Genomic DNA, 14,746 nt, shown 5'->3' with positions numbered 1-14,746 from the left:
CAGCCGCCATCTTGGCTCCGCCCCTAGGGCAGTTAAATTTTAAAAGTCACTAGACTAAGAAGAAAAATACTGCTTAGACACTTAGGCACATTTGCTGATTATTCCTATGACTTAGCCAAAGTTTTGGAGTAACTTCATCTTATTTCACTTCTCTATAAATAAATGGAATGCAGAAATGTATTTCCACATCTATACAAGTTACTGAGAGAAAACCAACATTGCAAATCTCAATTGACTAGAATGGAGGGAAAGGAAGAATGTTTTCTGGTTATGACTTTGGGTTAAACAAAAACTCCTTGTTTCAATTCTTATTGTCAAAAAATTTTCTAGAAATTATTAGTCCTTCTGCATTAGCAAAAGTAGAGAGCATGATTAAATCTTCCTTTGATAATTCAAGATTTTGCAATTCCTCAAGGTCATCATTCTAAATACCAATTTTCACTACAGGGCACAATAAAGGAAACTGGGCTAAGTAACAAACTGATATGTAAAATGCACTTCAACTTCAAAGCACTTTTCTTACAACAACTCTCTAAGACAGATAACACAAATGTTAGCTCTATTTTATGGATAAGGAAACAGAGAGGCTCAGGTTTCTCTGTACCTCCCATAAGACATACCCTAAACAATTTTTTTATTTAAACCTATGACTATGAGATAATTTTCTTGTGATTTTCCTATCCTTTAAATGGAATGTTCAATGGAAAAAAACTGACTTAAAAAGTATCAGATAACCGAAGTTTTACTGAATGGAGAGTGAAAAAAGAACAAAACAAAGCAAAGTGTTAAAGGATACCTACCTACAGTGAGTCAACATGACATGGATGAAGAACCAGCAAAGGAGGGTAAGACAGGAGGACAAACAGGGAAGAAGTGTCATGAAAACCCCAAGTATTCAGAAGCTGAAGGTGATTAACAGGAATAAATGCCACAAGAAGTTAAAAAGAACAAACACTATAAAAAGGCCACTAAATGTAGTGATTAAGAGATCACTGGTAACTTTGGATACAGCAATTTCAATTGCATAATGAGGTCAGAATCTAGATTACAGAGAGTTTAGAACAGAGTGAGAAGAGTGAACTAATATAAACGGCTTTCTCAAGTAATTTAGCCACAGAAGGGAAGACAGATATAAAATGGTAGAAGAATGGGATAGCAAACTTATCAGGGAGAGATAAAATGTTTGCCTTGAAGTAGTGAGGGCCCATTTAAGAACAGATACAGTCAGTATGAATCCGGTTTCACTGTTTCCTCTGGTTCCATTCAGCAGTACACAAACAGAATTGGGGAAGACAGATAATGGGAGTAATACAGGGGTGAAGTCTGGCAAGATGTCATTGGCAACAGGACAAGGCAACGAAGGATTCAAAGGCACAGCAGGGTGGAGAACCTTCGGCCTCAAGGCCACATGTGGGCTTCTAGGTCCTTGGGTGCAGTCTTTTGACCGAGTCCAAGTTTTACAGAACAAATCTTTTCATTAAGGGGATTTGTTCTGTAAAGTTTGGATTCAGTCAAAGAGCCGCACTTGAGGACCTAGAGGGCCACATGTGGCCTCAAGGCTGCAGATTCCCCACCCTTGGTGTAGAGGATAGTGTAAAGTGAAAATGATTAACTAACGGAATGTGCGATTTTGTGTCTACTGAAAGAAAAGCATAGATAGAACACCAAATGTTTTCCCACCAAAACATATGGAAGAGAAGAGAGTGTAACCAGTATGGAGATGATGGCCTGGGAATGATCTGAAAAGTGGGATGAATCAAAGTTACAGTGAGGACAAAGAACAGGATTAACAGTCATAAGGCAAAGGGAAATATTATATGATAAAAGATTATGATCAGATGAAAGAATATCAGAGATTATGAACAAAGACTGAAAACTTATTGATTGCAACATCAAGGATAGAACCTTCTATGTGCATAGATGAGATATAGACTGAAAGAATATGCCAAGTGAGTTGAACAAATTGAAAAACTGGGAAATGAGGGTATTTAAGGGAGTGAGTGTATGTGTGCGTGTGTGTGCGTGTGCGTGCGTGTGCGTGTGCGTGTGCGTGTGTGTGTGTGTATGTTGAAATTCCTTAGTATAAGAGCAGGAGATGGGGAAGAGAGAAAGACTGTGAGCCAGGTACTGAACTTATTGAAGAAGGAGATTAAGAAGACTGTCCTAGGGATGATACATTATGAGTCTTTAAATAAACAAAAGAACAAAACAAAATTCACTCACCTTAAGAGTAAAAACCAGGCTAAACGTATGCCCTATATATTTCAGCAAACACTGAGGCTATCAAAAAACTGGTAACTTCCCAAAACTCGTAAAAGCTTCAACCCTGAACAAGACTTACTAAATAGGTCTGCCTTATTTTGCCAGTTACTTACTGATTTCTGCAGCTACCAACTACCTTGAAAAAGAAAATTAAAACAAAAACTATTTTCTACTGTCAGAAAGAACTATTTTAAAAATAAAAAGATTTTTACCTTCTAAACTTAAAATGGAGGGGAAATAGTTAAAGACCATTTAGTACAATCAGCAAAACTTTAAGTGCCAACATTAATAACAGCTCTAGGTACTGCTCTGGCATTATGAGAGCTATACAACTCCTATAACAAAGAAAATAACATTTTTCAATGCTGTGTTTTCCTGGTTTAATTTTATCCTTATAATTTAAGCCATAAAGAAGAAACAGATTTCCTATAAAGAAAAAAACAATTTCACAATATTTGATCAGGGTAGACACGTATACTGCTATCTGCTTCCAGGCCCACCTCTCAAATTCAAGTGATTTTGTGTCTACTGAAAGAAAAGCATAGCTAGAATACCAAATGTTTTCCCACCAAAACATCTAAATAGCTCTGCACAAGGTTGAAAATGCCAACAATGTATTTTTCCTACTCAATCCCATACTAGAAAAGACCTCCATTAAAATAATTAAATAAAATTAAAATTTCAAGAATTGACATCTACTGATTTTTAATTAACAAAATAAACCAATCTACTCCTATTTTCAAAATCAAAAATGTTTATTAATTTTATTATAAGAACATATTTCAAAGCATGTTTAAAGAAACCAGATAATATGAGTGAAATGTTTCAATATCAAATACTGTACTAAATATTCAACATCATAATCTAAAGAGTACTATAAAGTTATTGTCTTTCACAACTTTCTGATTATAGGTAGGCTTCTTATGAACTGAGATCATTTGATTAAATCAGGAAATTTATCTTACCTCTGTTTCTGTACAATGTGAATATCCCAATGTACCTGTAATGAAAATAAGACTTGTCATTTTCAAAATTTTAAATATAATCATCACTGCCAAAAATTCAAGCCGCACATGGCCCTTTTAAAGAATAGTATCTTTACCAATGATCTAATCAACATGGGGACTCCTTTGGCTATAACTCCAATGTCTTTCTCTATATTTCTCAACCACAGATGGATACCAGTAGACTATGTAGGCAGATCACTTGTTCTTGTCCCTTGCTATTGTTACTTTACCAGCTTTTCCCCTTTTCTGGTAACATCTATTTCTCTAATGATACCCTTTATGGCACTTATCCTATGTAATTTTTCATCGGCAATATGGTTGCAGCCTATTCTAACCCACCATTGTCCTTTGGGTAATCAGCAACAATAATTCTTAAGAGACTGAGTAATTACAAAGGTTTACATACAATAGCACCAAACCTAAAATGGATGTGTTCAATATTAACATTTGCTAATTAATAAAAATTAAGTATTTTTAAATCTCTACCTTCTTAAAAAAGAAACTCCATGGCTTAGCAGATAGAAGGCTAATCTTGGAGAGTAAGAAAAACTCAAACTACAATCCTCCCTCTGACACATACTACGTAAACATAGATAAATCACTAAACCCTTAATACCCAGAAAAACTCTAAGTTACAGAACAGTTGCCCATCTGTAATGGGGAGAAGTTGCCATACCAGGAGAACAATAACCACACAAAAAAAGAACCTTACTATTTGATACATAAACCAAAGTTCACAGTCCATTTAAGTTGTGGCAAAAACATTCTTCAAGTGCCAGCAAACTGTCCATTAGGAGTTATTTAAAGCCACAGTATAAAATAAAAGTGCTTGTTTATTGAAATATTCTTTTATAACTCAACCTGTGTCTGACTCTGGCATAAGGCACTCCAGAGGCGGTGCATCAGTACTTTCTCTGAAATTTAAAGCCTGGGAGCACACTGAGAGGCTAAAGTGACTTGCCCAGGGTCACAAAATCAATGTGTCAATAGGCAAGACCTAGAAGGCCATGGTATATAGGCTTTCAATACACTGTGCCACAGTATACACAATGATATATTTTTTTAGATAAGCATATATCTATAAAACAACAAATATACATTCATCTAAATAAATATATACACTCTAAAATAACATTTTTAAACAAATAAATATATAAAAAGTTAATAATTTGTCCAAAGTATTCTTCATGCCAAGATAATTAGAAATGAACATGTTTTACTATACCACCCTGTTCAATGCTCTGTCATAATGAAGGAAGGGGTAAATACAAGCTTATTTTTATCAACTTGGAGTTCCACTATTAAAGAAGACCAAACCCTTACAAAGATAAATAAATAATTTATTTATTCATTTAGGAAAGGGAAGGAAAATTGAATTTATACTGGGTCATTTTTTATGAAAAAATCAATTTCCTAGCATTATTATTGTTGTTGTTCTATAGTTATTCTTGTCTTCATAACAGAAATTGAAGCCACAAAATTCAAGTTTCAAAAATTCTAAATTCAATTAGAATTATTTCTCTTTCCTGTTATTGTTACAAAGGCAGCCTATTTCTTAATGTTTATTACCCTTGTGGATATGAATATTTTTCTACTAACCCACCATTAGCAGATTATAATAAAAAATTATTTTAACATTTCAGAGAATATAAACCTTGAAATCAAACCAACAAAAAAGAACAAAATCCTAAATAAAACCATAAAACCCAAACCACTTGTAATTTGAATTTTTAAATATAAAACTTAAAATATAGCAATTACTTATTTGCTCTGGCCTTCTCTGCTCTCTTTTCTATGTACAAAAAAAGGGTTGTAATTTTGTTATTGTTATTTTACTGCTGTTGCTCAAGTGGCTCAATAATAATAATGATGGGCTGCCACTGAGGAGCTAGCTATGAGATGCTGGACAAGTTTCTGAACTGCTTAGTTTCTTTGTTTTTCTGATGTGAAAAATGTGGCGGTGCATCAGATTCTCAGTCTCTCCCAGCTCTAAAACCCTAGGAGCTCAGCAAAGATCAGCAAAGGACAAACAAACAAAAACAATTGAAAAACAAACTGTTGTAAAGTTCGTCTATTTTTTTTCACAAAAAGAACATTATGATTAGGGATGGTCCAATCACTGATATTATCAACAAAGTTATAAAAGCACAGATATGACTATAAATGTTCATAATTTTTTAAACAGTAAAATTATGTTCCAAGTTCCATAAAATGGGCATATATGCATTTAATACACTGATTATAGAAATAGCCCCAATGTGATAAGATTATGAACACAATATATAAAATACAGGCCTAAACCTATGATTTCATCAATGCAGGGAACTCTTAACACCTCCCACAGTAAGTACTAGGAAGCCTTCCACTGACCTAGCACTATAGTAGATGCTACAGTAGGAAAATGAACCTATAGCTCTACTTCATGACTTGGAACATAAGAATAACAGTTTCCTGAACAGGGATGGAGTACATTAATAACAGCTAGCAAAAAAATTATTTGTCTGGGCTCTTACAAATATAATAAAAGTATTAAGGACAATAAAAAAAGGAAGAAGAAAATTGCCTATGAAATATTCCAAGCTGGAGAGCACAGAGATGATACAAAACTGAAAGGAGAGCTCACACACTGAATGACAAGCAAAATCCAAAAAGGCCTACAATATTAGACCTAATCTAATAAAATGAAATTTAGTAGGGATAAATCAAAAGTCTTACAATTGAGTTCAAAAAATCAACTCCACAAGGGTTGTAGAAGCATGACTGGAGAGTAGTTTGTCTGAAAAGTATTTGGGGGTTTAACAAACTCCACAGTCAATGAGTTAGCAGTATGATACAGTGTCCAAAGAAGCTAATGCACTCTTCAGCTACATTAAGAGAAACACAGTATCCAGCATGAGAAAGCTAATATAGAGGCAACAGGGTATAATAGAAAGTGTGGGGTTTAGATTCAAGGTCATAGGTTAGAATTTCAGTTGACACTTGTTATTTGTATGGTTGGGGGCAAGTCACTTAACCCCTCTGAGTATAATAATAGCACTCACCTCTCAGGGTTGTTGAGGATCAAATGAAGTATTATTTGTAAATCATTTAGCACAGTGCCTGGCACACAGTAGGAACTATGTAAATATTTATTCCCTTCACTTCCCCATTCCCTCTGAAGTGCCTTCTGGCACTAAATCTATGATCCCACCAATTTGCTATTGCCCTGAGCAAACCGTATTTCGGATACTGTATTCAATTCCATAGATACTGCACTATAAAACCTCAGATACAGAGCTTAAAGGAACCCCGGGGGCAATCTAATCTGATCCCCTGATTTTATAGATAGGGAAAAGGAGGTCTACAGAGGTTAAGTGACTTGCCCAAGGTCATACTGGTGATAAGTATCAAAGACAGAATTTGAATGCCAATTCTTTGACACCAGAGCCAATGCATTTACCACTATTTAAAATACTGCCCCCATGTTCTAGTCACAGGTTTTTTTTGTTATTTGTCCTTCCTGCTAGAAGAGGACCAATGATATCACAATATTGGGGTCAAGGTCAGTGTTCAACTGTGGCTGATCAGTCCAGTTGGAGCTCAGAAGGCCCCTCCATAAGTCGGGCACAAATAGTCCATAAGAACATTTAGGATGGAGATGTCTCTAGAATTGCACATCTCATGTTTCCTTTGTGCTACATCGATTCTGCTTTGCTCATAAAGCGCAGCCCCTTCTTTGATGCAGGCACACCATGCTAGGTGGTCCTGCGCCTGAGTCTCCCAGGTCCCAACAATCCATACTAAAGTTCTTCAGGGAGATCTGAGAGTTTCCTTGTATCACTTCTTCTGACCTCCATGTCAGAGCTTGCCTTGTATGAGTTCTCTGTAAAATAGGTTTTTAGGTATACACATGCTTGGCATTCAAACAACATGGCCAGCCTATCAGAGTTATACTCTCTGCAGTAGAGTTGGAATGTGTGGCAGTCCAGCTTGAGAAAGGTACTTTCTGGTACCTTATTTTGCCAGGTGACTCCAGAATCTTCCTAAGACAATTCAAATAGAAGAGATTCAATTTTTTGGCATGGTGCTCATATACTGCACAGGTTTCACAGGCAAAAATGAAATCAGCACAATGGCTCTGTAGACCTTCAGTCTGGTATGCAGTCTAATAACACCTCATCTCCCACACGTTCTTTCAAAGCCTCACAAATGCTGATAAAGCTCTGGTAATGTGCGCATCAAATTCATCATTTATGTAGACAACTCTAGAAAGTATAATGCCAAGGTAAGTGAACTTATCAAGAGCATTCAAAATTTCTACATTTGCTGTAACCAATGATTTCATATATGGATGGTATGGTACTGATGGTTGAAGAACCTCTGTTTTCTTGGTGCTGATTGTCAGGTCAAAATTAGCACAAGTGATCCATACTTTGTCGCATCTTGGCCTCAGAGGCTGCACTGAGTGCACAATCAACAGCAAACAAAAAGCCATGCAGGAACTCTCCCTCCACTTTAGTGTTCACTTGTAGCCTTTTCAAGTTAAATATTTTACCATCAGTTCAGTAGTTGACCTTGATGCCATTTTCTTCCTTGTTGAAGGCATCTAAAAGCATCATGTTAAAAAGCATGGGAACAAGCACAGAGCCCTGCTTTTACTCCACTGGTGACTGGGAAAGTCTGAGAGCTTCATCCTTTAACCACAACCCATGCAAGCATGCCACCATGAAACTGGTGTACAATTCTGAACTCCTCTCATGTGGCAAAGCATGTGGTGCTGATTCCATCCCAGAAGAGATCTACAAGACAGGAGGGGTTCCACTTTCTTCCAGGTTATATGGAAAGAGGAAGTTATCTCTCAGGAGATCAAGGATGCCTCTATTGTCCATCTCTATAAAGGGAAATAGGTTGTCCTGTGACAGTAACAGGGGAGGTATCTCTCTTATTCACTGCTGATAATATTCTTGCCAGAGTCCTCTTTAATTGACTAATCCTTCACCTGGAAGATGGTCATCTACCCAAGAACCAGTGTGGCTTCAGAAAGGGCTCAGGAATGGCCAACATGGTGTTGCTGTCCGACACTACAGAAGTGCCAGGGGCAGAACAGAGGCCTGTACACAACATTTATTGACCTAAGGTCTTTGATACTGTCAGTTGTGAGAGCTCGTGGAAGACCACTGGCTGTCCAGAGAAGTTCATCAGTATTGTACACCAGTTTCTTGATGGCATGCTTACACAGATTCTGGATAAAAGACAACGCTCTCGTGCTTTCCCAGTCACCAACAGAGGGAAGCAGGGCTTTGTGCTTGCTCCCATGCTTCTTAGCATACTGTTTTCCTATCGCTGGAGACTGTCGAAGTGAAACTGGATTCCTATTTGTCAGGAATTATATAGAGAGGATTAAGGACTTCAATCAAGTATAAATTAGAATAAGCAGATTCTGAGGTCCTTTCTAATTCTCAGATACTATAATATTAAAATATTCATTACTGTCATTATATGTCTCTGACCAAAAGAGTCTTGGGATTCATGCCACCTATAAAGCAAAAAATTAAATCAAAACAAATCTAACTATGTGCAAAGAGATACTTGGAGAATACAAAGATAAACAAGTCATACTTGGTATCCTCACAAAGCTTAAAAACTAGTACATAAATAAGAGAAAACAAAACATAACTGCACAAAAAGTTCAAAGTAGTATGCAAGGTATAAAATATTTTCGAAATTATTACATACAAAATAGTTAACATTATTACTCTATGTCTAGTGAACTAGAATTCTTGAGCAAACCATTATTCACTCAAATCATCTTTGTCAAAAGAATTACTTTTATAGCTGAAATGACATACTTGAAGACAAGGGGAATAAATATTACTTGATCTCACCTACTCTCATGGGTTCAATTATCATCTCCCCAGATGATTCCCAGATGTATATATCCAACCCAAGTCTCTCTCCTGCACCATTAATTACAACTCACCAATTGCTTTCTTGCACATCTCAAGCTCAATGTCCTACAGATTTCTTAAACTCAAAACAGAACTCATCTTTCTCCACAAAAAGCTGCCCTCTTACAAATTTCCCTACTTTCAATAGCGTTACCATCCTGCTAGTCACCCAGGCTCACAAGCTTGGTATCATCCTCTGCTCTTCATTTTTCCTTACCCCACATATCCAATCCATTACCAAACTTAGTGTTTCACACCTCTTTCTCTCATTCCCGTCTTCTTTCTCATATGTCTCTTGCTCTCTATGTATATAAACACAACCCTAGTTCAGACCCTAATCACATCTAACAATAACAACAACAACAACAACAATAATAGCAATTAAGATACATACACAGCGCTGTGAGGTTTGCAGAGCGCTTTATAAACGCTGTCTCACTCACCCGCAAAACCATCCTAGGAGGTAAGTGGTATTATTATTGCCATTTTAAAACTGAGGAAAGTGAGGCAGACAAAGGTTAAGTGACTTGCTCAGGGTCAAAGTCAAAATGAATAAACACTTCTTAAGAGCCTACTATGTGCTGGGGACTGTGCTAAAGGCATAAGAGTCATTTTCCTCAAGGAGCTCACACTCTACTGAGGGAAGACAGCACATAAAAGGAAACTGAAAGGCAGGGAGGCTGGGGAAGGCGAAGGATGATGAAGTACTACAGATGGGAGGGAAATGAGGGGGTGAGAGTTTCTGAGTTTCCGAACTGATTTCATTTTGCAGAATGATGAATTCCTGGAGATCAAGTTCAGGAAAGCAAGGTGGGAAGATGAGGTAAACTCCCTGAGAGCCCTCCTTAAATGACAGAGGATCAGGGAGGTCTCCCATGTTCACCCTCCATCCTCTCCAATCAGAGGAAAGAAGGTGTCCCCCCGGGGCAGAGGGTGCTGAGGATACATGAGTTTCAGAGTTGATTTTATCTTGCAGAATAATGAGTTTCTGGAGATCATGAAGTCCAAGAAAGCATCCAGGTGGGAAATGAATTCATAGAAGCCTTCTTTCTTGCTGATCTCCCTGCCTCAAGGCTCTCTCCACTCCAGCATAACTTCCACTTGGATGTCAAGGTTATTTTCTAAAATTTAAGTCTGATCATATTGTCACGCTTCCCCCTACCTCCAGGAGATCCTATTAGGCTCCAAAGGCTCCCTATTGCCTCCAGGATCTAACATTAAACTCCTCTGCCTTGTCACTTAAAGCTCTTTATTATCTGGACACTAGCTATCTTAGACCTTATATTCCGCTTATACTGGCCTACTTGCAGCTCCACCTCTTTGCCTCTGCCTGGCTATCCCCCATACCTGAAATGCTCTTCCCTCCTTCACTTTCATCTCTGCCTCTTGATTTCCTCCCATCTAAGTCTTCCTTCAAGACTCAGTTTAAGTCCTTTCTCCCCCAGAAGGGCATTCCCAGTCATAACTCCAACCCCTGGTTGCTAGTGCCTTCTCTGTCATATTAGCTTTGATCTATTTATTGTTCACTTGTATCTTGTATGTTCCCAGTCATTCAAATGGTATCTTTCCCATTACGTCGCATACTCCTTTAGGGCAGGTGCTGTTTTTGTCTTTCTTTGTATCCTTAATGCTACAGTGTTTAGCACACAGTAAATGTTTAAGAAATATTTTTTGCACCAACTGACAGAGATAAATTAAATGGAAACATAACACAATATTTACATAATACAGAAACATTCCTGTAATAAAATAGTAGAAATTCTTTACTTTAGCATCCATGTTTTCTGGATTCCCTTGAATTTGCATAAAAGGAAGATGAAGCTATACAAAATATAAACAGAGCTGCTTTACTTATGAGATACTCCACAGGCATTTCCATACTTACTTAGTTCATGAAACATTAACAGACAAGTCACAACAAAGCAGTACCTTAAGTGTGGGCTTTCTACTTTTTTGCTATGATACCTTTCTCATTACAGGGCTGGAATTTCTGCTGCCTAGCAATTAATGGACAGCAGACAAGTTACAGTACTTCTTACCCAATCAGAACACTTGCCTGGGTGGAGAGGTATACTAGACTATGACAGTGGATGGAGCATTCAGACATGCCAAACCACCTTCAGGAATTCTGCCTCTGGCAAGGCCTTCATCACTCCCTGGAGAGTCTCAAAACCTATGGGGCAATCATGTAAAACCCAGTGAATTCAACACTTGGTTACCAAACCTGTTTATAGGTCCTAACAAAATAGAAATAGCTTCAAAGGCTCTCTCAAAATAGGAAACTTATTCACAAATCTGAGTGAATCTACACAAAAAATCAAAGAATCAGAAAATTTTAGAGAAGAGATTTCAATGCCTTGGTCCAAACCATTCCAAAAGAAAGACCCACCACAATAAAACAAGTCATCATTCAACTTTTTTTGAAGTCCTCCAGTAAGGGGAAACTCACCACCTTTCCAGGCAACCTATTCTACTTTTGCATAGCTCTAAATTGTTAGGTTTTCCTAGCACCAGGCCTAAGTTTACCTTATTTGCCCCATCACTCCTAGTTGCTCCCTCTGGGGCCAGAGAGAACAAGGCTAATCCCTCTTCCACATGAGGGCCCTTCGAATACTTGAACACAAATATATCACCCTGAGTCCTTCTCTGGCTAAATACCCACAATTCTTGCAGCTATCCTCATATTATATGGACCCAAGTCCCTTTGCCATCCTAGCTGCCCTCTTCTGAACACTCTCTGGTTTATCAAGGTCCTTCTAAAACTAGAGTGACTGAAACCAAACACAATCCTCTAGATGTGGTCTGACCAGGGCAGAATACAGGTCTAGTACCTCCTTATGCCTAAAAGATACACCTCTCAATTTAGCCTAAAATGGTTTTAGATTTTATTGCTTGCCACATTGACTAATGTTGAGTTTGCAGTCCACTAAAACCCCTAGATCTTTTACAACCAAACTGTTCTCTAAACATGCATCAGGCATCTTGCACTTGTAAAGTTGTTGACTGTTTAAATCCAAGTGTAAAATTTAACATTTATCCCCACTGAATTTCATCTTCTTACATTCAGCACAGTGTTCAAGCCTATCAAGACCTTCTTTGGATTCAGACTCTGTCCTCCAGTGTGTTAGTCTTCCTGCCAGTTGTATCATATGCAAATGTGATAAGCACGCCATCTGTGGCTTTACACAATCTTGACGTAGCTCTCCTCTTTTTCACAGATTTTTCAAGTATTACTGGCACTGGATCAGCAATCACAGCTGCTAGTTCTTTCGGTACCCAAGGATGTGATGCATCTGGGCTATACTCCTAGAATTCATCAAGGGCAACTAGGTCTTCTCTCATTATCTCTCTGTTTATCTTGGCTACCAACTCCTTTTGTCCTGTTATTTCCAAGGTAAAGGTCATTCTCCTGGGCAGAGAAAGTAGAGGCAAAACATGAAACTATCATTTTAGAACAGCCTTCCAAATTTATACTTTAACCTCGCTAAAAGGTTTCATGTTAGTAATAAAGCATCTCCAGAAACCACTAGATTTGGCTTTATTTCTCTTTTAATATCTTGAGTATATATATTCATATAGGTATAGATATATATACACACATATTAATAAAACATAAACATGTGTTTTACTATTTTGTGGAACAGAGCAATCTTTCATGCATAGCTATTTTTCATCAAAATACCAATTAAACCAGAAGTTCTCTCAAAACTTACAGGACTTTTGCCCTAATACAAGTCATTGCTCTAATGTTACATGATGAATAATAAAAGCAATGTGTAATATTTCATATTGGTCATATAAAATAACTTTTTAGATATGCAAAATGTTTTACAAAAAATTACAGCAATAGTATGTAATACAACTGAATAGTTTTATGATCTACTTTTTTACAAATTAAACAAAAAATGATTCATTTTTATCTCAGATGACATTCAAATTTTTAGAATTCTATATTTTTCATTTGGAAAAAAGATCACCATAGCTTAAAAGTAAATGTGGGTCACAATGAAAAGTTTGGGTTTGTTTGGCTGAGGTTTTCCTCACAAGGCCCTTTTTAGAAAACAGTAGTATGTCTATAATCCTCAATCCACATATGTACACTGAGTCTTTCTTGCAATACAATAATATTCAAGCATACCTTGCCCTGAATTCATTATAGAGTGGATGCATCCCAGAAAAGCTGACTATAAAAATAAATTTATTGTTCCTTCACTTCCAATACAAAATTTTATATTCACTCTAAGCAAAGGGAAGCTAGAGAATAGACAAGGAAAAGATAATTCATTATTGAAAATTTGGGGTAAAAGGTATAAGATGCTGGCTAGCCCCATGTAATCATACACAGTACAGGCAATCCTCCACTTAAAAGCAAACTTAGCAAAGACAACTCAGTAACCCAATCACATTTACTATACCTACATTGCACAAAGCATAGGAAATTCCAATAAATTAAAAGGGTTAGTAACATAAGAAAAAATGTTTTGAAGATAAGAATGACAAACACATTCAAACAGGCTATCACTCATTCCTATTACTTCAATTATCACTTCTATGAAGACAGCTTTCCATCTAGCCTCTTAGCTATTTTACTGTTTTTCAAACTATCTGTTGGACATCTCCATCTGGCTAGCTGTCCATTACTTCCAATTCAATATTTCTAAAAGTGAAATCTTCTTCCAACAAAAACTTATGCCTCTCCTCCTAATTTCCTTTTCTTTCATCCTGGTCACCAGCCACCAAACCTCTGAGTCAGTTTTGATTCTTCTACCTCATCCTCCACATAAAATTAGCTTCCAAAATTCTATTGAAATTAACCCCACTGTATCTCACATACATCCCCTACTACACTGCCACCGTGTTCATTCAAGACATATTTTTATATAGTCTACTATAACAGTCTTCTAACTAGTCTCCCCACTTGCAGTCTTTCTTTCTACCTTCCTTACTCACTCTTCCCCAATTTCATCCTGCCCTCACTGACCTCTATGTCTTGTACATCCCTATCTTTACATCTGGAATGGATTCCTCCATCCCCAATTTCCACTTGTCAAAATCTTCTTCATTTAGTTCAAGGCTAATCTCACATCCCCCAATCCACCTAAGGAACAATGATTCCTTCCTCCTCAAATTTTTTAAATCACTATTTGGACATCTCCAACAATGCGCACTTGTATAGTACTTCAAAATGTAAAGCACTTTACATGTTATCTCATTTAAGACTCAATCCTGTGAGGAAGATCAAATAGGTATCATTATCACCATTTTACAGATGAGGAAACAAATTCAGAGAGGAGAAGTTCCTAGAGAGCAGAAACCTTAGCTAGTTTTCTTTCTGATCTCCAGAGCCTGCCTGAAACACGGCACTTTACACATGGTATCGGATATTTCATAAATGTTTGAGGATCTAAAAAAAACTAAATCATAAACGTTGTAAAATCTCCATTCTTGAACACATTTAAAATGGAATTAAACAATCTGTCTAGAATAAAGTAGATTTCAACCTGCCTAGATCAAAACACCAGCCTGAATTATCTTCTGAGTTATCTTCAA

At 37.0% G+C, this 14,746-nt stretch overlaps 1 protein-coding gene across 2 annotated transcripts in view; it reads right to left on the bottom strand.

Moving 5' to 3' along the window:
• Nucleotides 1-14,746, bottom strand: part of SPIRE1 (spire type actin nucleation factor 1) — a 263,983-nt gene that overhangs the window by 229,707 nt on the left and 19,530 nt on the right. For both annotated transcript variants that reach the window (XM_036760909.1, XM_036760915.1), the window contains exon 2: nt 3,228-3,262. In XM_036760909.1, the coding sequence (XP_036616804.1) occupies nt 3,228-3,262 (35 nt within the window). The remainder of the gene's footprint in view (nt 1-3,227; nt 3,263-14,746) is intronic.

This window comes from Trichosurus vulpecula, chromosome 1, assembly GCF_011100635.1.
Source record: "Trichosurus vulpecula isolate mTriVul1 chromosome 1, mTriVul1.pri, whole genome shotgun sequence".
In the NCBI taxonomy this organism is placed as follows: Eukaryota; Metazoa; Chordata; class Mammalia; order Diprotodontia; family Phalangeridae; genus Trichosurus; species Trichosurus vulpecula.
Note: the sequence above shows the minus strand (reverse complement) of the source record. Positions and strands in the feature narration are given on the sequence as shown.